General features: G+C 40.8%; 3 protein-coding genes across 5 annotated transcripts; all 3 read left to right on the top strand.

Moving 5' to 3' along the window:
* The first annotated feature begins 239 nt into the window (after window positions 1–239).
* Window positions 240–3,287, top strand: LOC124043206 (homeobox protein Hox-A11a-like). Its single transcript, XM_046361515.1, has 2 exons — window positions 240–1,076; window positions 1,897–3,287. The coding sequence occupies exons 1-2, from the start codon at window positions 437–439 to the stop codon at window positions 2,127–2,129; spliced, it is 873 nt and encodes a 290-aa protein (XP_046217471.1). The 5' UTR covers window positions 240–436; the 3' UTR covers window positions 2,130–3,287.
* Window positions 3,288–4,147: 860 nt separating this feature from the next.
* Window positions 4,148–10,242, top strand: LOC124043205 (homeobox protein Hox-A10-like). Of its 2 annotated transcripts, none has more exons than XM_046361513.1 (3): window positions 4,148–4,455; window positions 7,689–8,732; window positions 9,620–10,242. In XM_046361513.1, the coding sequence occupies exons 2-3, from the start codon at window positions 7,826–7,828 to the stop codon at window positions 9,892–9,894; spliced, it is 1,182 nt and encodes a 393-aa protein (XP_046217469.1). In that variant the 5' UTR covers window positions 4,148–4,455; window positions 7,689–7,825; the 3' UTR covers window positions 9,895–10,242. The 2 variants fall into 2 exon arrangements, with proteins under 2 accessions (XP_046217469.1, XP_046217470.1); XM_046361514.1 differs by lacking the exon at window positions 4,148–4,455 and adding an exon at window positions 6,116–6,232.
* An 802-nt stretch (window positions 10,243–11,044) lies between these two features.
* On the top strand, window positions 11,045–25,264 carry LOC124043201 (homeobox protein Hox-A9-like). Of its 2 annotated transcripts, none has more exons than XM_046361507.1 (2): window positions 11,045–14,704; window positions 23,276–25,264. In XM_046361507.1, exons 1-2 carry the CDS (start codon window positions 14,146–14,148, stop codon window positions 23,665–23,667), a joined length of 951 nt encoding a protein of 316 aa, XP_046217463.1. In that variant the 5' UTR covers window positions 11,045–14,145; the 3' UTR covers window positions 23,668–25,264. The 2 variants fall into 2 exon arrangements, with proteins under 2 accessions (XP_046217463.1, XP_046217464.1); XM_046361508.1 differs by lacking the exon at window positions 23,276–25,264 and adding an exon at window positions 15,092–16,601.
* Window positions 25,265–25,346: the final 82 nt, after the last annotated feature.

The raw sequence follows: 25,346 nt of genomic DNA, 5'->3' as shown, positions 1-25,346 counted from the left end.
CATTCACTGAACAAGTCCTCACTCTCCATGATGCTCGCGCACGCGCGTGCACACACCCGCACATACACCCTCTCTCATAGCACACACACCCTCGAACCTCTCTGCCTCACTCTCTCAATTCAATTCAATGGGCTTTATTGGCATAGGAAACATGTTTACATTGCCAACGCAAGTGAAATAGACAATATACAAAAGCGAAATAAAAAAATAAACCGTTAACTCTCTCGCACACGCACAGGAAATCTGTCCATTTCTGCTGTTGGTCACGTGACCCACGCCTCCCAGGAATGGATGGAGTTGGCTCTCCACGTCAGCTTACGTCTCAAAATTTCTGCCTAGCGAACCAGCTTCAAAGAGGCACGAGCCAGGGCGCTCCAGAGCCATGTTAAGGGCGGCTATAGAGGCATGACCCAGATTGTGGTAGAGTGAAGGAATTATGGATTTTGACGAGCTGGTCCCTGTCGGTTCGAACATGTATTTGCCCAGTTGCACCTACTACGTCTCGGCGGGGGCAGACTTCTCCGGTCTACCCTCATTTTTGTCCCAGACCCCGTCTACTCGCCCCATAACATATTCGTACTCCTCTAACCTGCCGCAAGTCCAGCCTGTGAGAGAGGTGACGTTCAGGGACTATGCTGCCATTGACGCGTCTGGTAAATGGACACATCGGGGGAACCTGCCCCAGTGCTATCCCACCACGGAGGACATGGTTCACCGGGACTGTCTGTCGTCGCAGCCCAACATGGGGGAAATGTTTGCCAAAAACAACCCTGCCGCGTACCACCACCACTCCGGCGCTGGTTCTGCAGCGTCCAATTTCTACGGAAACGTTGGCAGGAATGGGGTGCTGCCCCAAGCTTTCGACCAGTTTTTCGAGACAGCATATGGCAACGCCTCGGAAACGCCGTCGTCTAACGACTATTTAGGGAACACAACGGCCACGAAACAAACAAACTCCGTGGCAGAGCACGCTCCACCGTGCCGGGATACTGAGGGGAAGGAGCCACGCGAGGAGACCAGCAGTCCAGAGTCCTCTTCCGGCAACAATGAGGAGAAATCGAGCAGCAGCAGCAGCAGTACGTATTAAGTCAGCACCCTGGTTATGAGAGAAAGTTTGCAATCTAGCGCGCTGCTGTTAAATTCTTTATATGGTGTTTTATAAGCTTATAAGGTTTATAGAGGGCCTGTAGATTTCCCCAACAAAACTTTGTTATAAACAGGATCACGTGCTTGGAATTGAAATTGGCCGTGAAAGAAATCAGAACGGGTGATTTTTCTTAACACTCCCTAAAGTTTTTAAAAAGCACGTAGTTATTACTGTGAATTGTAACGTAGACCTAATATTCCCGGCCATACATTAATCATAAATGTAGCCTAGTTTCACGGTTTCTTAGCATTAAAAGAGCACTTACTTGCGTGTAATGAGGTGATGCCTCTGGTTTAGGGGTTAGCACATAGGAGATTGTGCGTTAACGCAGTCTGGCAGTGTGTGTGTTGCAGTAGTATGCTATTTGTCATGTTCCTGATGTGAGAAATCAAATGTAATCTATTGATGTGGTATTACTGTTGATATTATTTTATGATGAATTACATTTCGTCTATAGCCTTACATGCACGCTGAAAACAGTTATCATGTATAGCATATGCAGTGTTCGTATCCACAACACTGCATATGCTATTTAATGGCTTCATATTGTAATTGAAATGACTGCATAAATAATATATAGAAATTAAGAGGCAATAACAATATATTTCGTCGTATTGATTTGGACCACATGCGTAATTATAGACTACCCAAAAGCCTACAACAATGCCTATAAATCCTAGAGCATAGTCATGGATAATATGAGCTATTTGTATATTTTGGTGACCGCCATTCTCTTCTCTCCTCTCTAGGTGGACAGAGGACTCGTAAAAAAAGATGCCCTTATACAAAATATCAGATCCGAGAACTGGAGAGGGAGTTCTTTTTCAGTGTGTATATCAACAAAGAGAAGAGACTGCAGCTCTCTCGTATGCTGAACCTCACCGACCGCCAAGTGAAAATCTGGTTTCAGAACCGAAGAATGAAGGAAAAGAAATTAAGCAGGGACAGATTACATTATTACACCACGAACCCGCTGCTTTAGGAGTGACTTGCCATATGCGTTTACAGACTTATTGACTCGCTGTGGTCTCTTATCCCTGACGTTTGTGGCAGCAGTAGCAACAACAACTATGTCTGCAGCTGCAACACGATGCTCAACTGTTAATTTCAAGTTCGAGGACAGGTAGCAGAATCTCTCCTGATTTCCAACAGTTTGAGAACGAGCATGATTTAAGTTGACACACTGACGGCATTTTGGCCATCAGACTTTGTTTAAAAAAATATATTTCTGCCGATTTTGTCCTCACCAAGACTATGTTTCTTGTGTATCCTAATAATATTGTGCCACAATAGGTCTATTGCCTTCATTTTCGCCTCACAGCGCGGACAGCCTTACCAGTCTAACAATGACTGAATCGGGTTCATTTTGTAATCGAAAAGCCTCTGGTAAATGAAGTTTTCTGTTAGTAAAATCGTACGAGTGGTGACGTGGTATAGGTTTTTTTTGGCAGACAATATGTGCTGTTGTGCTTTTCATAAATGAGGCTATGACTTTAATTCATTAATTGGTGTGACCAAATAATGAGACTTGGAAGAGCGCGATTGTACATTGTCTCTGTTCGTAAGGTTGTTTATTTTGCAGCCACTGATTTTCTATCACTTTTAAATACCAGCTGCGAAGCTCTATCAGCAAAATAATAAGGACCCGGTGTTAAATGGTGTTGACCCCAAACCGTGACTAGGCCATTGTAATAGTTACAACACATGTAGTAACATCTGTTTATATTTTGTATACTTGATTACCACACCTAATTTGGCTTTGAATTTCATGTTAATGCACGGACAGACCCAATGAGGAGAATATTAACCCTATACAGACAGAACCTGATATAAGCTTGTTCAGCCTCATTGTACCCTACGAAATGTTGCATTGCGACACGCCTGTTGTTAATATAGGTAATGTACGCAACAAGGCCGCAGTCTTTCGATACCCAGATTCAGCCAATATGCATCCAGGTTTTGTTCAAATAGGACGAAATATTTGTTTCTATTATTCACAGGTCTTCTTGTTTTCTGTTGCAGTAACATGAACGTGAAACGCGTTTTGAAATATATTGTCAGGGACATAATCTTGGATCAACTGCTTGGTATGCCCCAAATATTCTGTATTATCCTATATTTCGAAATTAAAAATGAAAACATTTTTGAAGGAATGTACAAATGTGACTGGTTATTTTACTCAGACTGGAAACTATTTTGAAAGCTGTTTTACCTTCACACGGGCCTTTTACGCACAACTCTTAACATTTTAAGCACAAAGAAATAAGACTAAATGCTATTTAAATATTTCAAACTGAGAGTTACTTACTCGAATGTGAAACCTTATTCGTGGAAACGATATTTGTGTGAGCGATTGATTGATTAACACCATTATTTCGTCAAGTTACCAATCGTAAATATTGATATGCACCTAAACGTTAGGCTACTATTTCTTATGTGTGTCAGGTTGTATTTTCTAATGACCTTTGCTCATTGCAATTGTATAGGGTGACATGCACATCTAGGCACTAATCGTTTTGAACTCACTGACGTATAGGCTGCCATCATTCAGGCTTATCATTCAATGGAGTTCATTTATTGGCTTTGAACTTTGAATATGTTTGTCTCAATTACCCACAACACTGTGGTAAACATCTCCTCTCATTCACCTACATGTTGTCTCATGGATTGGATTAAAATCATCCCTTCTTCCACAACATCCTCCTAAGCGAGCATCGCGATATTAGCTGTTATTATCACTCTGTTTATGAGCGCCAGCCGCAGCGCAATGGCGTTCATATATGACAGTCAAAAGGGCCATAAACGCAGGGAGAGAGAGGCTGAAGTTTATGGTTGCCTCTCCGGCCTTACCTCGCCTGGTGCATCCTTTACTGCGCGCTGGAATTCCGTCCCTAATTACTGGACATCCTCCCCGTTGCCGCAGCAACGCGGCCATAAAATCTGTCTCAGAGTCTGGAGCATTTGTACAGTTGGAGTGCAGTGCAATAAACCGTCTGAGACCCAAGGTTATCAATTATTTTACAAAGGAGGCGAGAGCGAGGACAGGGGAGAGGACGGATAGGAAAAGCCTCTTCTCACTGGCCGTTTCGACTTCATTTGAGAAGGTTTTTCCCCCTTCGCAGGTTGTCCTCCTTGGATCAGAGTAGCGGCCATTGGGGCTTGTGCTCATTTGGAGACGCTTCTTCCTGCCACAGTGCGGCGCTGTTGAGATCAATGTCATTGTCGTAGATATTTTTTGTTTGCAAGAACTCGAACCCAGCACAAGAAACCTTCAAGATTCTCGAGGGATACAATACCTTGCAATACAGGTACATTTTCTCAAACAAAGAACAAAGCCTCATACTATGTGAGAGAGCTGGCTGTTCCTGTTTTCAGAAGTAGATTATTTGAACAGTTTATTTAAGTACAACTGTATTGTAACGTTTCTTTCCTTTAGCTGTTTTGATCATTAGGTTGCTCATTCAATATGGTGGTCAGCAGTAGAGCATGATTGGCAGTATAATTGTAGAGGGCCTAGGTAAGATATTACATGTAGTAGCCTAGCAACACGTGCTCTGCTACATTTGTTAGGCTTGTATATTTTACATGTATAAGCATGGCCCAAAAATATATCGCAAAATATCTGTCCCAAATATCCAATAGAACAGGACTACTTTAAGATATCAAGGTTATTACAGGCTGAAAGTATTTGTTCACAATCATGGAAAGAGGGGAGTGAATGTCTTATCTAAAGTAGTTCATCATTACCTATTCATTTCAGTGTTTTATATAAAACATTTTGTTTAATTATCTGGATTAGTTGGCCCTTCTAAATCACAACAATCACTTGTGAAATCACCACTCTCACTGGGATTTTTGGAACCAATCTGCATTTGGTGTCCTTCCAGAAGGCATTACTCTCTGGCTCGTGCCAAAAGTATAAATGATGTGATTGAAAAAGTAGTTTTGATTGTGATACGCCAGAAACGTGTGTTCCTTTCCTTCCTGTTCTAGACGTTAGAGTGGGGGATATTCGGTATCATTCCAAGGCGCGGATGGGGTTCGCCACGGCTCTTGAATGCTCGTGGACACCCCTCTACTACTCCTTTGTCTCTCGTGAAAAATAAATGCTTCCGCTGGATGTAATAAAACTCTTGCATTATTGTTCATAACTGCACTCGCGACGAACATGATCCGTCCGAAACGGCCTCCCCGGCCACCATCATATGAGGTTGATCAAAGCGTTGTTCAGAGTAAACTGTTTTAGGGGAAATGATAGCTGGACAGCTGTGAAATGAAGATTTAATAGCCGCAATTCGGCTAATAACTGTAACACGGAGATATAACTGATAGGCCTAGGTTACACGTCGATACAGCAGCATAGGGTGTGTGTGCTGACTACAACTGTTTCAAAGCTGCATGTGCACAGAATTAATTAACTTCAACATTATTAAGTATTGAATTTCGAATGGCTGATATTTTATAAGATCATATATATATATTTGCTGGTGGTGTTTTTGCTGATTTGTCTGGTAGTTAAAGTTCACTCGTAATGGAATGCACAATTCACTGTTCAGTTTATAGAACAGGCAAATAATGTTAGCTGCACGGATCCCTCCTCCTCATATGTACAGTATATATAGTCAACCCCAGTTATGCACCATATCAACCTTTTCGTTCCTTTAGAACGTTACTTTAGAATTGATAGAACTATTACCCGTCTCACTTCTATGTTTAATTGGGAGACATAATGAATAAGATGTCATTTTTCGTGACAGCAATGTTGTTGTTTTTTACCATTGAACTATTATCCCACTAGACCTCAACCAACCACCGCTTTTCGGTCTACACTTAAGGGCACGTTTGTGTTTTGGGGGGTTAAATCACCATGTTTACCTACTTGCTCAGGTTATTCCCATTGTCTCGTTGGGGTATTATAGGGCCTCAACTGGTCTCCCTCCATTTGAATGCGTCCATTCCTCTCTCTCTCTCCAGGTTGAAGTTACTCTGGGCCGGTTTTCACCATTACCCGTGCCAGGTGGCTTGTGGACCTCCTGCTCTGTTTTCACTCTGCGGTGTCCATCTCAATGCAAAATTGAGAAAAATGTATTGTTATTGTTGAAACAGCATGTCAATTAGATGTCCACAAATGTATGTTATACGGGTGGTGAATTGCGTGAATAAAAAAGCGTAGGTTTATATAGGACATGGCACACCTTTATATTTGATTAACTTATAATGATTATCTGCATCCATAGTGTTCTTTTACAATGCCTTTGTAACACGCTATTAGGCATCGAGGCTACACATAGGCCTATTTGTAACCAAAAACATCAGTTGGTGTTACTGCATCATCCTTCGACGCTAAATTGACAATGATTTTGCTTTAACCAGACTCCCCAAAACAATCTAGTGCTGCTATTTGGTCGGATATACAGTCTGCTTTGATGTCCCTATATGTATATCTTATATAATAAATAGATCTAGAAGTAACGAATCATTTGAACACGGAGAAAATTGCTGTATGTAAAGCATATAATGTTCCTGCCAATTAGGCCTAATGCCTTCATCGGTGTTTTATCTTTCTACAATCCATTTACTTGTCAATTAATTAGACCTACGCAGTGATCTATTTTATATTAAATCACTGTAAAATAACGTGTAGGCGTCTTGTTACGCCCTGTTTAGGGTACCTGTTTAAACCTGAAGGGAACCTTAATGTTGGCTTACAGTTGTTACTTACAGTTCGGGAGGATTGTCGACACTGCGTGCGCATGAAAAGGTGTAGGCTATAGGCGCGAATGACTTGCGAAGAGGTTGTTTATTTGATTTGGTTTAATATGAACTAATGTGCTGGTTTTACTTTTCCAACGTTCATTTTAAATTAGCTATATAAGGAGTACATGTAACCTAGTTGTATCTAGTCTAGTATCGATTAAACAGCATCTGAGGGCTGTTAAACCTTGTAAACATCTGCAGTTGATGGATGTAACACTTGAAGTCTCTAAAATTTTGCAAAGTCATCTTTAAAGGTCACTAACCTACAGTGTAAAATAGGGTTTCAAATACTTTTTGTAATTTTTATTTCATATTAATTGTGTTATAATGGTGAGGTGAACACGTCATTATGTAGTAGCTTATATAGGCTTTCCTTTATTGGTCCTGTTGCAGCGTCTGTTTTTAAAACGAATATGTTTTCCATTTAGTCTTCTTGTGTGATATATACGCATATAAAGTATCAACTACAGGGAGCCATAGGGCTTAAGACAAATTAATCATTTGATTAATTAAACCTTATGCTTATTTTATTTTACGCACAGTTCAAAATAATAAGGGATAAGACGTACTTCTCTTAATGCTGAAAACAGAATTGGTAGTTGATATGGAACATATGCTGCCGAACTCCCCTTTGCGCATGCTTGGGTGCGCATAAGACTACTTTTTATTTTCCAATGTTTGCATTCTGCACATATGGCCTCGCCCCGTCGGCGCTATGGTGGTGCGTTAAAGCGAGATGAGAGAAACGCACTGATTGCTGTGCTTTCTCCTTTCTATTCCTCAGACCTTCGATGGCCCCGGCTGCTACGTGGTCGTGGATGGGGAGGGGCCCTGCGTATCCGAGCCTTCCTATTGGCTCCAGAGTCTGCACAGCGGAGAGGGGGGTACATCTAATCATATCCAGCATGTTTTGCACAAGAAATGTCAGCCAGAAAGGGCTATCTTCTGCCCTCGCCAAAATACACTACAATAATGTCATGCTCGGACAGCCCCGCAGGAAACGCGTTTTTTGTGGATTCTCTGATCAGCGGTCGGACCGAGGGTGCAGGGGGACACTACTACCCGGGCAGCGGCGTGTGTCTGCCCCATAACACCGCCTCGGAGGTTCCTTACGGACTACAGAACTGTGGATACTTCACTGGCATAGGCAAGCGGAGCAACGCAGGTCCCCAAAACATGATGTCTGCCGCGTCAGGCGCGTATATGTCAGGCATGGAGATGTGGATGGACGCGCAGAGGTCGTGCAGAATGGACCGAATGGACCGAATGGACCAACAACAAACTGTGGGTCCCCAGGTCGCGCCCTGCTCGTTCCCGCAGAGCATTAAGGAGGAGAGCGCGTACTGTCTCTATGAACCGCAGAAGTGCCCTAAAGCCTCCACAGCCGAAGACCTGACATACTCGAGGCTAACCACAACAGGCTCCGGTTCAGGCTCCTGTACAGTCACCGACGGCGGCGGTGGTGGGGGTACTGTACCCGTGCCTGGCTACTTCCGCTTGTCTCAGACGCACGCACGCTCTCATAAAGTTTACCACGGTGCCCAATCGAACCCCTCTCATTCTCACTTTGGCCTACACCCCCCTGCACCAACTCGTTTCCACACCTCGACACCCCAGCTGTCCTCAGCTTTAGCCTGCTCAGCCACGGCGGAGCACAGGAGGAGAGACACCGAGGAGGCTCTGTCCTCCGGTAACGTGCCCAAGCCCCAGCAGACGAAGGCCCTACTGGGGGACGAGGAGACGCGAGCGTCCTCCGACGGGGAACCTTCCTCTCCCGAGGAAGCTGTGGTGGAGCTCGAGAAGGAAAAGTCAGTGAAAACGACTAAAGGTGAGCTGAGATCATTAAAAGGTGTTGTCACTCTGCCACGGTTGGTTTTTATTTCATACTGTATAGTGAAGCAGGTATGGCGACAAATAAAACGATTATAACACTTGCCGAGAGACGGATTTCTGCTTTAGCATTCAGAGGTCATTTAGGTGTTTGTTTTTATTCAGGGATAATATATGGTCTATATGAGGCGTCACCATGCTTTAGTTGAGAATATTTTAATGCCTTTAATATCAAGCGGGCATTGAAAGGTTTGGAAAAATAATAGAAGCAATTTAGTAAAAATGAGGTGGGGAAAAAAGCAATGTTATTATAAAAAAATACAAGTAATTATTTGTTTCGGTTTATGCTATAGGTTTATCCTAGAGTTTCCATTATAGGCCCTTGTTTCTTTGGACAAAAACATATTTAACTGTCGCTCAAAATAGGCCTAACATTCATAGGCTATGTCTATTCACTATCTATCTACTAAAAGCCTGTTTTTATTTTTGCCTGTTGATATTTGTTCTTATTATAGTAGGTCTAAAATGTTATACATCTCATAAAATATCTTTGAATTATTACCTGCACATGCTTTAAGTTCAAGCAAAGTACACAAGGCCGTTGAACCTTCCTTATGGAAAGGCCTATATCAACCCATTGACCTGCACAACACACACACACACACACACACACACACACACACACACACACACACACACACACACACACACACACACACACACACACACACACACACACACACACACACACACACACACACACACACACACACACACACACACACACACACACACACACACACACACACACACAGAAGCTTGCGCGCGGCCTATCTTACATCCCAAGCTGTCAGCCTAAAAGCATGTATCTACCATTTCCTTTAGGAGACTCAAAAAGTGAGAGCACCGCCAACTGGCTAACAGCAAAAAGCGGCCGGAAGAAACGTTGCCCATACACCAAGCACCAGACACTGGAGCTCGAGAAGGAGTTCCTCTTCAACATGTACCTGACTCGCGAGCGTCGCCTAGAGATCAGTAGGAGTGTGCACCTGACCGACAGGCAGGTCAAAATATGGTTCCAGAATCGCAGAATGAAACTGAAGAAAATGACCCGGGAAAACAGGATTCGGGAGCTCACGTCAAATTTCGGTTATTCGTGATAACACTGAATGTTTTTAATAAGCTTTGTATTAAACGAGCTTTAGTTATAATGCAAGTTGAAAAGGGCACATATTTCTTAGGCCTACAGGCAAGCCTTTGCATCGTCCTGTATAGCTACTGGTAAAACGTGAATGTCATCGGTTGTTTCTTATTTCTTCATATTCTGTCACATCTTGGATTAGGTGTCTTGGGTAAAATAATGGTTGACATTTTATCTAAATTGGAGCTACACATATAAATCACAATTGAGTTTTACAAATATATTGCATATATTGTGCAGTTTCTTTAAAATGTAGATTGCATGAAACAACATGATTCAGACCCCCCTTTTCCTGCATTTTGCAATGTCGACCTATGTATTGTTCCGATACAATTATGATGAGTTGAGGATCATTTTGTTGTGTAGACTCGAACTAAGGGAAATGTACATGAGCAGTCTACATTGTGAAAATGTTTTTATTGTGTATAACATTATGTACATATGAGATTGTGTTTTGTGTATTGCGTAATAAATTATAAGTTCACATATACTGGATTAGTCTGTTTTTTTTAAGTCAGTGTTTATACCTCTGTATTTTTCGCCATTTTCTGTAATATAGTATAAGCATTTTGGAATCCCATTTGAAGTTGTACATTGCTTGGCTTTTGCCTGTATAGGCCTATAACGCTGCAAGGCGGCATTTGTAGAGTTTTATGACTTGCTCGTATATGACGATTCTCGCTCTCCCCAAAGACTGATTTCAGTCGAGAGAGAGACGTTTAGCCGGAGAGGAAGCAATAGACAGTGGTAGAAAGTAATATTGCGTTTTGGCATTTTTGGACAAGTGGAATAACTTCGATGAATGGGTAAGTCCATTTGTTGTTTGCGATTTGTGTTTTCTGGACTCAACATGTAAACAGAAAGACAGTTTCCAGTGCAAGGATTTGATAATGAACATTAAAGAACATGGTACTTTCAATACAGGCTCGTTATGAACAGCATTGGTGTTTGAAATCGATATGAAAACCGAAGAAGACGTGGCGTTATGCATTGGCTGCTGTGCGTCTTGAGGCCTGGAGCGGACTGTGGAGTGGTTTAGGTAGTTTCATGTTGTTGGGATCTATTTTCTACCTCTACAACACGAAACTGTCTGAATTGGCCCAGTTTATTACATCGAAACTTCAGTCAACGTAGTCTGGGACACGTGCAATCTGATTGAATTGTATGTAATAGGATGGAGTGTTATTTGTTTTTACATATATGAATAAACAATAGGACATTTCTCATTTCCTTTAGCTGTTGAGAAATACTTACTGTCGTGTATTTATCTTAACATATCGTCAGTAATATTTATACAAACTCCACTTGTTATTTTCGTCATCAAATTAAGCCCCTGAATTGCCTGCGTCCTATATTTATCTTGGTAAAAGCTCAGCCATAGGTGAGTTGGACTTGGATTTAGCGTATAGATAAGCATGTTTTCTCTCACTCGTGACGCAATGACGCCAGACAAGGCCTCGGTTACGACCACTGCATTGGAGTGGAAGGGGAAGTTGAGTGGGCAACAGCGACCTCAGCGGCGCGCGGGTGGGCAGTTGAACCGGATGCTTCCGCTGCGCAATACAGCCCGGACACAAAAGAGGGGAAGGGCTTTATGGCGATATTTAGATCCGCCAGACAAGCTGTTATCTGCGGGAAAAATAAGTGAATAACCCCTGCGGTATACTGGGTCCGTGTTAAACACACCCTGATTTAGTTTACAGCCTTAAAGTGCCATTGCATTCACTTGTGTGTCCTTTTTTTCTTTTGAAGGTTGCTGTCTGCGCTGTGTTTACGTGCGCAAAGCCTTTATTTATCCACTAGCCTCTTTATTTTGTTCTAATGTCTCTAATATATTTTCACCAAGCATTACCTGATCATGCACAGTGGTAGGCCCTATGCTTTCCAGGTAGATGAACGCCTATCTTTTGAGTTATTGGTGTGAGTTATACCGTTTTTTTTCAGTATGGGAAAACAGGCTGGAGTGGATTATTTAGCAGTAGTCAATCGCCTGTGGCCTGTAAGGTGTTGGCCTAGCTTTCAGTTTTATTCCACGGTAATAAATAGAACACGTCATTATGTGGGCTATCCTATCACGGTTCTCTAAAGCTATGGTAGGGCAAGGTTCGAGAACATGTCCTTGAAGTGTTACAACGTGTTACGCCGACATTTCCTCTCTTCATACTAGTTCAGATTTTATCATCTTGTATCCAGACTTAGGTTTGCTGTTGGTTTGTAATTGTATTTGTTTGTCCATTTCTGCTTTCAAATTTGATTAGAACGTGATCTATGTGTCTGAATGATGAAATAAACAACCCCATGTTTAAACTATCTATTAAATGATCTATTAATTGGATGTTTTTCTCTCGAGGTATCTCACACTTTGAGGAAACTCAACGGCTTCTGTACATTATGCTGTATTTGTTAGCGTATTATTTTCTACTTAATAGTGTATCATTTTTTCATTAGCCATAGTGGCTTCCATAATTGGCACTGCTGTGCTGGTAGCCTATTTGTAATAGTGCTAATGGTAATTGTGGTTAGGGGCCTGTGTTTTGGTTGATTATGTCATATGACCTGGATTTTAACAGAAGTGAGAAATTAGAATTAGAACAAAAATAAAAACAATTGTCTGAGGATGATGCTGGACCATCTGACATAAAAATAAAAGGGTAAAATTTGATAATATATATATATATATTTTTTTACATAAAGTTTAAAATCCAGGTAAACCAAAACACAGGGTCTTAATTATGACAGAGGCCTCATAATAGGCTTATAGACCTAGTAATAGTCGGATGCAAACAATATGTGTAGGCTAATTCTTAGTAATAGTGGTAAAGTATTTGTATTTGAAAAAGAAGCCAGCTCGACGTGCACTACTATGTGCATACTATTTTCTATGACGAATATCCATAATTGTCGCTTATTTTGTTGAATATTAATTGTTTAAATATGCCACAATTAGTCCTATTTCCATGTAGGTTATTGATTGAATTTATATATTTTCTGTAATAGAACATTGCTGTTTAATTCCTCGGTTTTATAACCAGAATGTAGGCTATCCTGGATATTCATGGACATAGAATACAATATTAGACTAGAACAGTAAAATTATTCTTTAATTTTTTTTTTTTTATTTTAAGGCAGCAGTAAATACATTAAATACACTATGTCAACACACATTTCTATTCTATTTAGACATTTGTTTTCTATAAAAAAAGAACTATACGAATTAAAACTTTTCCATATTTTGCTATTGAAAATAATATTACTTTTACTGAGAAATTATATATATATTTTTCCAAATAGGCAATATAATAACAATGTCAGATATTATTCTCAGCAACCGTGTGGTTCTATTAATCTTATATTATAATAGGTTATTATTGTATAATACCAAACTAATAGCTTGATATAGCACACCTTTGAAAGCTTATGTTTAATGGGGCGTGAACGTAAAAGCTTTTCATTTTGGAATGTTTCCTAACAATGAAAATATGAAAGGTTTGAACATTTTGACAGAAGATGAAAGAGGTTACATGCTACGATGGAAAGCTACCCAGAGCATTAGTTGTAAGAAAGAATATCTGAATAATTGACGTTCCTTGGCGCCATAGAAAGAATGCATTTTATGACATTTGGTATCGTTAATAAGCCCCAATATGGCGGCGTTATCCTGGTTATGTTCAGCTCCTGTATGTTTTGTTGTGAGTATTATTGGTAATGCTTATTACCCTGTAACATATGTGTAAATATACTCGTTAAATGTGTGTTTTGGGAGAATTATTTATTGGATTTGCTGACCTATACTAAGTGGACAGATACTTCCAATGGTATTTCAGTTTAGTCTACTCTCCCTTTCCATAGCCCTACATTTATATCAGCAGTAATTGTATAAAATAATAATAATTTGCTTTTAAAACTAGACATTGTTACGTTTTAAGACAGAGACCCGCGAGCATTTAATAGCCAAAGGGATTGATTTATCCTTTATTGTTCAGCCTTTATGATCACGTGCGCTCGTCACCCAATCGAATGGCAGTCTTGCTTCCCAACTATTAGTCGACTGTAGATCTTTGTGGTGCCAAGTTGCTACACTTGATTTCTTCAGATTGTTATTTTGTAAAATTCGGGTTTAGTGCGTGTGTATGTGTGTGTGGTGTGTGTGGCACGCGTGTTTTTGTATGTATCTGTGTATGTGTGGGTACATGTGAAAGTCTCTTTTGTCATGTCGACATCTGGAACGTTGACTAGCTACTACGTCGACTCCCTCATCTTGCCGGAGAGCGAGGAGCTGTCCGCGCCCAGATACACCTCCGGTCCGGGGGGGCTCCAGCATGCGAGGCAGCTCACCTCGCACACCGATCACACCGAGCTTGGGCCCTGCACCTTCCCGACGAAAGCTCCGGTCTTCAGCCCGTCCTGGGGCCATGTATCGACCCAGTTTCCAGGTCCCGTGTCATCCGTGTACCACCACCCGTATGGGCATCACCAAGGCCCGGCTCCAGGCGACTTGGAGGGTCGCTACATGCAGTCCTGGCTGCTTGAGCCCATTTCAGGGTCCTTGCCCTTGACCGGATTACCAACGAGTCATCATTACGGGATCAAACCGGAGAGCCTGGGCGCACGAGTGGACAGCGCGCTGCCTGGATCCCATACCGCACTGCTCCTGTCCGACTTCACCAACGGGACAGTTGTGACGGCGTCCCAAGTGGACAAGAACACACTACCTGGCCAGACCGCAAACCTGAACGGGGAGATAGAGGAGAAACCGGCCCTCGATCCAAGTAAGTGCTGCTTCATCCTTTGACATTTGGTAATGCTATGTTCTGTAAAGCTGCGGGGATGCAGGTAAAAATGTGTGAGTAGCAGAGGGGGCGCGTGGTTGAAAATATGCCATTCGAGGCGTGCCATTTATCGGGACTTGATAATAGGCTATCTTCCTCTCACCCGTTTCTATGTTTTGATACTATGTGTTTCAGATTTTAAACAGCAGCAACAGTCAGGTATAGGAGTGCATTGCTACTTTGGATTGCATTTAGATGTTTATATCCATAATTGATTTCCAGGGCTTTTGTTATCAGCCTCGTCCCTTGTGGGTCATGTGTTTTTATTACATCTGGGCCAGCAGCACCGGGCTCACACCAGTCTCGTTTCGCACCCCCTCTCTCCAGATAACCCGGTATCTAACTGGCTCCACGCAAGCGCCACGAGAAAAAAGCGCTGTCCATACTCCAAGCACCAGATCCTTGAGCTGGAGAAAGAGTTCCTCTTTAACACGTACCTCACGCGGGACCGTAGGTTCGAGGTCGCGAGGCAGCTCAACCTTACCGAGAGACAGGTCAAAATCTGGTTTCAGAACCGCAGAATGAAGATGAAGAAATGTAATAAAGATTGTGGACCAAAAAATGATTTATAAGTACCTATGACTCATTGAACGAGAACGTAAAAAATATCACAAAAAAGGGATAACTGTGAAAATACTGTATTTTTTAGAAGTCGTCTTATTGTTTTATTCCAAACAGAAGCTGTTATGTGTCTTGTAAAAAGCATGTCCGGCTCTACTCGTCGGTTTGATGCAACTACCTTTATATTGCACAATTTAACAGTGCGCATAATTTGTTGTTATTGTTATTAGGATGTTAATTAATTAAGGCCTCGGCTGCAAGTGTCATTGTGTAACACGAGTATTAGTAGGCCTGTTCTTTGTGCTCATTTGTGTATGGATGTTTGTAGCTATGTGTGTGTTCTCTGGTTTGTAGATATTTGTATTTCCGGTTCAACTGAATTTAGTTTTAAATGTGATTAAGTTTTTGTTGTTGTTGTCATTATTTCAGTTACTGGTAACGTTGATTCATGATCTAACGTTGGAGTGATAGGCTAACGTCTGGCTGCTAACGTCTGGCTGCTAAACGTGATGGTAGCATTTTGAAGGGGGTGCATGAGTATCAAAAGCCTTTTAAAAATGCATATAGGCCTATTGATACTATTCATAGAAGGTACATAACAATCATTTTGTGTTGACTACCTAGACGTCTCTCAACTACCTATAATTGCAAGACCTATAATTGCAAGAGCCTATTTCATTTTTACCTGACTCCGTTGTGAAGAAACATAACGCTTGTATAGGAAACTATGTCTGAATTTCAGGGAGTAACATTTAGAGGACATGTTGGTTAGGAAGAGAGAGAGAGAGGACATTTTAAAAGCACGGTAGGCTACGTTATGAATACCTCATGGTCTGGAGACGTCGGTTCTCAAATGTAATTTGTACTTTATTTATTGAATAAAACAAATTATATCTGCGAATGCAGCCACATTGAATTCTTATCATTTGTTGTGCTTTTACATTTCACTGTAATCTAAGAATTAATTCAATAAATTATAAAATTCTTAAATATATTGACAGACAAATGTATTGCATCCTACCAAATGTATTGTGTAGCCTATACGCCAACACTTAGATTCATTTGCACTTATATTTTCTCTCCAACAAAATATTGGAATAATACTCTAATACAAAACTATTCATGGAGTAATGTAAACCAGGTAGTAATGACAGTCGACCATTTATTTCATTTACCGTGAGGAAATTCGAGTCTTTGACTTTGAAATGTCAACGGCTTATCAAGTAATGTGAGCGCGCACTCGGCATTCTTTCTTCAACACCGCGCGCAAAACACACACGCACATACACACTGTATTTGTGTGTGTGTGTGTGTGTGTGTGTGTGTGTGTGTGTGTGTGTGTGTGTGTGTGTGTGTGTGTGTGTGTGTGTGTGTGTGTGTGTGTGTGTGTGTGTGTGTGTGTGTGTGTGTGTGTGTGTGTGTGTGTGTGTGTGTGTGGAGTTAATGAGGGGGGCTCTGCCTGAAGTCTCTGTATCAGGGTAAACAGGCAAGCCCCGAGCGTCGCTCCGTGCATGCAGCTCTGCTCTGTTCCGCGCGCCTTGGCAGAGGACATTGTTAGTTGTATACAGCCATAAAATACAATTACCACTATAACCGTTTATGGGGTGCAAAGCGCTACAAGGCGAGAGGACACAACACAAGAAAGATGTCGAAATTTTCGACAGCTGGGGCCTGTAGGATATCTGTTCTTCAGCTATGATATGACACCACCGCTCAGTTAAGACCCCGTGCTTCTGGACACATCATGGCCGCCATGTTTTAAAACCTGCAATATGTGCAGGGAGAGAGGTCAAAGGTATTGAGCGTTCAACGAGGGGACTGTACTATATGGAATTTAGCTGTGGTGTCGGTAATCATATTACAATCTATTTGATATGAACTTCTAGTTAGAATGAGTGGTTGAGGTGGACCTGCTTCCACAAGCCTTTGGCCTATAGGCCTAGAGGAGTTCTCTTAAATCTGCGGTGTACCAAATAATAACGGTTGAAATTATAGAGACATGTGGAATAGGCTACAACTGGACCTTGGCAAAACTAAATAATTACAGAATCACAGAAACACCCTTCGTTTTTCAGACAACATCATTCACATAATGCATGCACATATATTTGAATATACACAGGCCTGTAGTCGTTGTATGGAGCCATATAGCGGTGTTGTGACGCGCTCGGCCTCGAGGACGCAGATGGACCCCAAACATCAAAGGCTGGGCCAGAGAAAGAGCAATAAAACGCCTGGCCTGCTATACTGTCTGGCATTCCACATTTAATGGCTTTATGGCCGTCCAGACACAATTAGGCCGTTTTCAGAACTCGGCACCCATTTGTTTTCTCTCTTTCTGTAGGACTGCAGCATGGACAAAAGGCCTAGCGGAAATGATCAGCTTTATTGGCGTTTCCCCGAATGTTGCTCGCCGGACTCATGGTCATCTCGAGCGCCCCTTTGTTTCTACCTGGCCTGGGAAACGTTCTCGCTCGGTTTCTCTGGTGGTAGCTAGTGTTCTATTGACGTGCTGGAGGAACAGGAAGGGCAATAAAGCAACAGCATTATATGAGGCAAGACCTAGTCTCAGTGTATATGAGGCAAGACCTAGTCTCAGTGTATATGAGGCAAGACCTAGTCTCAGTGTATATGAGGCAAGACCTAGTCTCAGTGTATATGAGGCAAGACCTAGTCTCAGTGTATATGAGGCAAGACCTAGTCTCAGTGTATATGAGGCAAGACCTAGTCTCAGTGTATATGAGGCAAGACCTAGTCTCAGTGTATATGAGGCAAGACCTACTCACTGTATATGAGGCCAACATGGGCATTTTAGATATACTATTCTCGATGCTAACCACTGGACCTCTAAATCTGCATTCCGTCTGGAAATAGTACCGCGCGCAATGAATGCCACAGTTCCTACAAGAATCACATTCCTTTATGTGATTTTTTTTCTCTCTTTTGGCCACTAAGCGCGTGGCTGTGATTGCAGTTCTGTGCGCATTGCACCTTTTCCACCCTGCAAGTTTGTGTAGTGACCAGAGGATGGCGCTGATGTTCCATAACAAGCCTCAGAATGGCCTCTTTTGAAATCTTTCCCTTTGTCATTACTCTCGCAGGAACATAACAGTTTAAGAGTGCAACAAAGTGATTCCACACCCTGCCTACGGTTTTACAATGCAAGTCTAATACCACGTTAAGGAATGTTTAGGAATACAGTGCGCTCATCAGGAATACAACGTTTAGACATGTTTAGGAATACAGTGCGCTCATCAGGAATACAACGTTTAGACATGTTTAGGCCTAATATGTTGATGCATCTTTTTCCTGCATAATTTGCGTTCTATAACATTGTACTTCTAATTGTTCTTATGCAGATTATTTTACCTTTATTTAACTTGGCACGTCAGTTAAGAACAAATTATTATTTTCAATGACGGCCTAGGACCAGTGGGTTAACTGCGTTGTTCAGGGGCAGAACGACAGCTTTTTACGTTTTCAGTTCGGGGATTCAATCTTGCAACCAGTTATTAATCCAACGCTCTATCCTTTAGGCTACCTGCCGCCCCAATATTATTAGCTATTGTGGTCGTAAGCACATCCAGGGCAGTATTTAATAATATAAAGATTTATAAAAATAGACAAAATAGTAGGCCTTAATCTAGTTATACACAGCATGTTGTACATGGGTATCTTTACATTTTCTACACAAAGAAACCTAAAACTTCGATTTTCTACATGTCAAATTAATTGACAATCTATATAATTAAGTACATTTTACTGGGCAAATAACGTTGAGTGTTTGATTGTCTTCAAAGAAAACAGGCTTTTAGTAGGCCTAATTATTATAGTTAGAATGCGTTTATTTTTTATCTTTAGGTTAGGCCTATAGGAAAACTTAACATAGGTAGTGTTTAATAAACAGAGTTATCATGCAATATCAACATATGATTCAGAGTACAAGATGCAATTACATTTTGTAAAGTCAGTGGAAAACTATTTTCCACTTTTTTCTGAAGTATTATTCATATTCCACATTTGCAATATGGTCCAACACAAGTAGCTTTTGGTCTGATTTGCGTTAAATTTGCTTTCGTTGAATCCATTTAGGAGTACTATGATATGGCATATTGTAAAATGTGATCGGCTTTGCGTTTTAGAGTATGTATGGTGATATTTAAATTTAGCCTAAGTGTCTATATGATCACTAACTCCCACACACAGAATTGCATTTTTTAGTTTTGATCCCTTCTGTGTTTATTTCCAGATAACATTAAAATAAAAGAAAGAATATACATAAACTTGACCAAATTAGGCCATAGCATATTGCAGATAAAACATAATAAATTCAGAGTTAAAGAAAGAAAGCTAGATAACACAATCGTAGTAAATGTCTAAATGTAGGCCTACAAATAAATGCGGCTCGTTTTGAGTATTCAAATTGACTTACTTAATTTGCTTACCTAACTTTTATGTTTTTAATTAATCACTTGCTTCAGCTAGCATTGGGTTAGCACTCAAAATAATTTTCTCTAATACTCATTACAACAAGTCATTTTATATATAAGCAATAAGGACCGAGGGTGTGTGGTATATGGCCAACATACCATGGCTCAGGGCTGTTCTTAAGCACGACGCAACACAGAGTGCCTGGACACAGCCCTTAGCCTTGGTATATTGGCGATATACCACAAACCCCCGAGGTGCCTTATTGCTATTAAAAACTGTCTACCAACTTAATTAGAGCAGTACAAAGAAATGGTCTTTCAGCCAATCATCAACTAAGGGCTCCAACCAACCAGTTTATAATAGATTTTTGGAAACACGAGTTACACAACAACAGTAACTCAAATAGGAAACAATGTATAATGGTTACAATTGTAAATGGTATTTTTTTAATCACAGTAATATACAATAAAATGTTGTAAAGTAGATCATGACAAGCAATCAAATGTAGCCCACCTATATTCTGACTATATGTTGAATGTATAAGAACAATGAACTATGTACATGCAGTGCTCTTCCCTTTGTGTACTATAATAAGAATGTTTTGATGTTTGTTGTAGACTCTCACATATAGTTCCGTTTTAGCACCTAGACATGTAGGTATTTGATGGAATTGAAGAAAAGCTTTTAAAGAAATACACAATGCAGTTTTATATTCTTAGTTGTGAATAAATTACAGATGTTATGAGGGGGTGGGAGCGATGGTATTATGCTTTATTATGAAAAGTAAGGTATAACTGCAACAGGACAGCGGTTTTCTTTTGAACCAATGACATTGTATTTTGTGTCATTTCATATGTTCCCACAGTGTTTACTCTGTAGTCTGTGTGTGTTAATCCTACTCTGTAGTCGGTGTGTGTTAATCCTCCTCTGTAGTCTGTGTGTGTTAATTCTACTCTGTAGTCTATGTGTGTTAATTCTACTCTGTAGTCTGTGTGTGTTAATCCTACTCTGTAGTCTGTGTGTGTTAATCCTACTCTGCAGTCTGTGTGTGTTAATCCTACTCTGTAGTCTGTGTTAATCATACTCTGTAGTCTGTGTGTGTTAATCCTACTCTGCAGTCTGTGTTAATCCTACTCTGTAGTCTGTGTGTGGTAATACTACTATGTAGTCTGTGTGTGGTAATCCTACTCTGTAGTCTGTGTTAATCCTACTCTGTAGTCTGTGTGTGTTAATCCTACTCTAGCCTGTGTGTGTTAATTCTACTCTGTAGTCGGTGTGTGTTAATCCTACTATGTAGTCTGTGTGTGTTAAACCTACTCTGTAGTCTGTGTGTGTTAATTCTACTCTGCAGTCTGTGTTAATCCTACTCTGAAGTCTGTGTGTGTTAATCCTACTCTGTAGTCTGTGTGTGTTAATCCTACTCTGTAGTCTGTGTGTGTTAATTCTGCTCTGTAGTCTGTGTGTGTTAATTCTACTCTGTAGTCTGTGTGTGTTAATCCTACTCTGCAGTCTGTGTTAATCCTACGCTGTAGTCTGTGTGTGGTAATACTACTCTGTAGTCTGTGTGTGTTAATTCTACTCTGTAGTCTGTGTGTGTTAATCCTACTCTGTAGTCTGTGTGTGTTAATTCTACTCTGTAGTCTGTGTGTGTTAATCCTACTCTGTAGTCTGTGTGTGTTTATTCTACTCTGTGTGTGTTAATTCTACTCTGCATTCTGCGTGTGTTAATCCTACTCTGCAGTCTGTGTGTGTTAATCCTACTCTGTAGTCTGTGTGTGTTAATTCTACTCTGTAGTCTGTGCACCATAATGATATTTCTGGCCCTGCTGGAGATTGGCTACAGCGGTCACAGGGCTGGATCACGTGGTTTGGTGTAAATCTAGGGTGTATTGCTGTCATTTATCACACTACCTCGTAAAAACGACACTGAAGATTCTGACCCAACAAATCACAAGGAAAAACTATGAGTTCTTATTATGTGGATGGTCTTTTTAGCAAATATACGGCGACCGGTTCTTTCTTCCCAAATGCCGACCGGGGTTCGTGCGCTCTTCGACCCAGTGGAGAAGGATCCGCATCTGTTCACAGTGCCGCAGCCCCTGCCTTCCCAACGTCCTTGTCCGGACTTTACAACGTCAACAATGCTATTTACCAGAGCCCCCCGATGTTTACTCCTGCTTATGACCAGGGGCCGGACGTGCACAGTCTGCACTGCAGCTCTTTCGACCAGAGCCGTCTGTTCGGGGACAGCTGCATCCAGCCGGTGCCGGGTCCACTCACCTCGCCAGAGGACAAACACTACCGGATGTACCCCTGGATGAGAACATCAGGTATGATCTTACATGGGACAACTTACTGTTGTCTTAATTAATGGTGCAATTAATTCCGTGAAGCCATTGGTATTGCATGGAAATAATCCGATAAAAAAAAAATGTAGTTGTTTGACCACAAATTCATTATCCCTCCGCTTCTGTAGTGTTCATCGTGCAGGGACATTTCCGCTTTTTTTGTTGTTGTTGCTCTTCTACGGTATGTGGCAGTAAAATACCAGGCTATAAGTTGTAGTGTAAATCATTGCTCGTGCGCTCTGCAGTTCGCCCTTTTGATTGGGCTCAGAATGGCAGTTGTGATTAACATAATCAGTTTCAGGAACCTATTTGTACACAGGGATATAACTAAACTATAGTGGTGGCTGTAAACAATATCAGTAGACCAGTCGGAGCAGTGGTATTGATACTAGTGTCTGATTAGTACGGAATTGGTAGGCAGGACAGTGTCTGATAAAGACCATTGAAATAGCAGTAGTAATTGCTTATGGGCTGTGGGTATGACCTAGTAACGGTGGACTAACACATGCTTCTAATTGGAGAGGCATGCAGTGCATTAGCAATAGGCTACAGGCTAGAATCCCAGCTGGAACATTTGTAACAGACGGAAGTCTGAGCCAAAACTGCACTGACAGTCCGAAAACATTTTGAGAAAGATATCTTAGCAAAAATGGCACAGAATTACAGACTGTGGCACGTTTTTTAAATTATTTTATTTTCTATAGAAAAAAATCCAAGAATCCAAGATCACATAATTGTCATGTGTCATTATCAGTATCAAGTTATTATCGGAGTTATTACATATGGCATGCTTGTGTAGAACATGATTTTAGAGCAATTTGCAGGATTTTTTATTCGTGGGCCTAGTGGGAAAATGCTATGTACAAATGTAGGATCTTAATTTGAGCCAGTTTCCAACAACATGAAAATAATCCTGCAGCAACAGGAAATGTTAATTATTATGTGGATTATAGTAAATGAACATTTCTTGTAGGGCTTTATGCATTTTTCGTTAGGGTAAATCAAAGCCTGGCATTTTAAAGTGGAAATGACCAACTTTAGAAGCCTTTTAAAATCTCAAATACTCTAGAAGTTTCAATTTCCTGCTGCGTAGGAACATTCTCAACAACAAAAGAGTTATCAAATTAAGATCCTGCATCTGTACATCGATTAAAACCATTCTTTCTTTCAGATCCAAACAGAAAGCGTGGACGTCAGACGTACTCCCGGTACCAGACACTGGAGCTGGAGAAAGAATTCCACTTTAACCGGTACCTGAACCGCCGGAGGCGCGTGGAGATAGCACACGCGCTCTGCCTGACTGAGCGCCAGATCAAAATCTGGTTCCAGAACCGGAGGATGAAGTGGAAGAAAGATCACAAGGACGAGTCTTCGAGCTCAAACCTCAGTACCAACTCAGAGAACGTAAACAAGGATGGTGATGGTAATCCGGTAAACAACGGACAGTCCAAGACCCAGGAGGCAGAGCAAGGAGACTCCCCGTCTGCGGGTGTGGCATCAGAAACCCCTACAAGAGAAGGAGATGGCGACGTAGATGCTATTAATGAAAGAAACACTCCATAAATGTTTGTATTTGTCAAATGTTAAAGATGTATACTCTCATAGAATCGACACACTCTGTTCATCATGTTTGTTTATCAATTTAGAGATTAGTAAGGGTTGGTGAAACCACTTGCAGGCTGAAGTTGAGAAACACTTATTTATTGTACTGTATACAAGCTAGTGAAACACTGTCTCTAGCAACAAAAGGCATACGTCTTATGTGCACATGAAAAGGAACGGATACTACCTATTTACACTATATTATTATTATGAAAACTCAATTTGATCTTTGAATGTAGAAAAGGCATACTGTAAATGTTATTCAATAATACAAAGTATTGGCTGGGAACTATTAGATATTTTACTACTGAAATAACATTCCTGAACAGAGAACTACCTAATGCGACAGTTAATTCCAAGCAACTTCCGAATTTAGCCTACCTCCAATTTGAATTGACTTAGACAAAGGGACCTTTTCGCATTCTATTTGTTTCTATTTCAAATGGAAATAAATGCAAATGTTGCGTAAAAGTGCCTTTGTTAAATCAACTAGCGAATATGGCTTTAACGTTTTACTGTCCCTTATTCTCGTTATATTGCACTGATGTAGCTGTTACGGTTTGGCGTATTCCTATAGCTTATATTTGTGAGAACTTATCTTTTGGGGCCATGTAGAGATTGCAATACATATTCGCATGATTCCAATACCCTACCTCAGAGACTACAGACCTATTCGGCTACTACTGTATCACTGAATTTCAATACTGTATAACTTCTTGTATATGTGTGAAATTGAAGTCTTTGTAAATACTGTGACGTCGTGTTGTTAGTGTATTTTTGCATCCTCTTATACGTCAATCACATTTTTGGTGGACGTGAGTGTGTCTGCTTGCACGTGTTTGTAGGATATTAGCAAATTAGGGAAATAGTGTGTGTGTTTTATCTGATCAAATGAATACAAGAGAACTGCTCCAATGTTCAGAAATAACCTCTATGCTCCCTCCACATCTCTGCTTTGACTCGGAGTTATTCCTATGTTGACATTATGCAAGACACAATATGAATCCAATAAAAACAAAAGCCTTCAGTTTTGAAAATAGCTTCGTAACGAATTTCCTGTAGAACAACCATCCATTTATACGAGACAAAATGTTAAGAAAGCACATATAGTCAACATGCCAAAATAGATGGTATTAGTTAAATTATGCATGGATGAAATTACTTGTCTTAATTTTTCACGTTCATTTAGTTCTACATTTCTTTTTATATGACAATAAATATTGACAACACTAAGCCTACAAATTATACTATTATTCAGCAGGAAAAGTGAAGGAAAAGTGAAAAGAGCTGATGAAACCCATGACACGTGTTTAAAGGAGTAGTCCATTATTTTACAACTTAATGTGAGATGGTTCCTCACCCTGAAAGTAGAAACTGCAATCCATGGTTCAGTTTCCTGTAAACAGCTTGTGAGCATGTTTTTTAAAATAGCCAAAGCACCTTTAAGTAACATCAAACTAAATATGTAACTGATTAGAATTGATTTCAGGTGATTTTTATCTTCTTTTTTAAAACATGCTCACATGCTCCTTTAACTGCCATAGACTTTTAGCTTGTGGTGGCTAAGGTTACCTGAATTTTGTAGTGGCTGTTCAAAGAAACTGAACCATGGATTACAGTTTATCTTTGCCCATAGACTA

This window comes from Oncorhynchus gorbuscha, linkage group LG09 (assembly GCF_021184085.1).
Source record: "Oncorhynchus gorbuscha isolate QuinsamMale2020 ecotype Even-year linkage group LG09, OgorEven_v1.0, whole genome shotgun sequence".
NCBI lineage: Eukaryota > Metazoa > Chordata > Actinopteri > Salmoniformes > Salmonidae > Oncorhynchus > Oncorhynchus gorbuscha.
Note: the sequence above shows the minus strand (reverse complement) of the source record. Positions and strands in the feature narration are given on the sequence as shown.

What these genes read in the sequence shown, in the direction of transcription:
- LOC124043206 (XM_046361515.1), top strand. Translation starts at nt 437, where the DNA reads ATGGATTTTGACGAGCTGGTCCCTGTCGGTTCGAACATGTATTTGCCC. An exon ending in ATCGAGCAGCAGCAGCAGCA is followed by an intron (nt 1,077 to 1,896) that starts GTACGTATTAAG and finishes TCTCCTCTCTAG; the next exon opens with GTGGACAGAGGACTCGTAAA.
- LOC124043205 (XM_046361513.1), top strand. Translation starts at nt 7,826, where the DNA reads ATGTCAGCCAGAAAGGGCTATCTTCTGCCCTCGCCAAAATACACTACA. An exon ending in GTCAGTGAAAACGACTAAAG is followed by an intron (nt 8,733 to 9,619) that starts GTGAGCTGAGAT and finishes CATTTCCTTTAG; the next exon opens with GAGACTCAAAAAGTGAGAGC.
- LOC124043201 (XM_046361507.1), top strand. Translation starts at nt 14,146, where the DNA reads ATGTCGACATCTGGAACGTTGACTAGCTACTACGTCGACTCCCTCATC. An exon ending in GAAACCGGCCCTCGATCCAA is followed by an intron (nt 14,705 to 23,275) that starts GTAAGTGCTGCT and finishes TCTTTCTTTCAG; the next exon opens with ATCCAAACAGAAAGCGTGGA.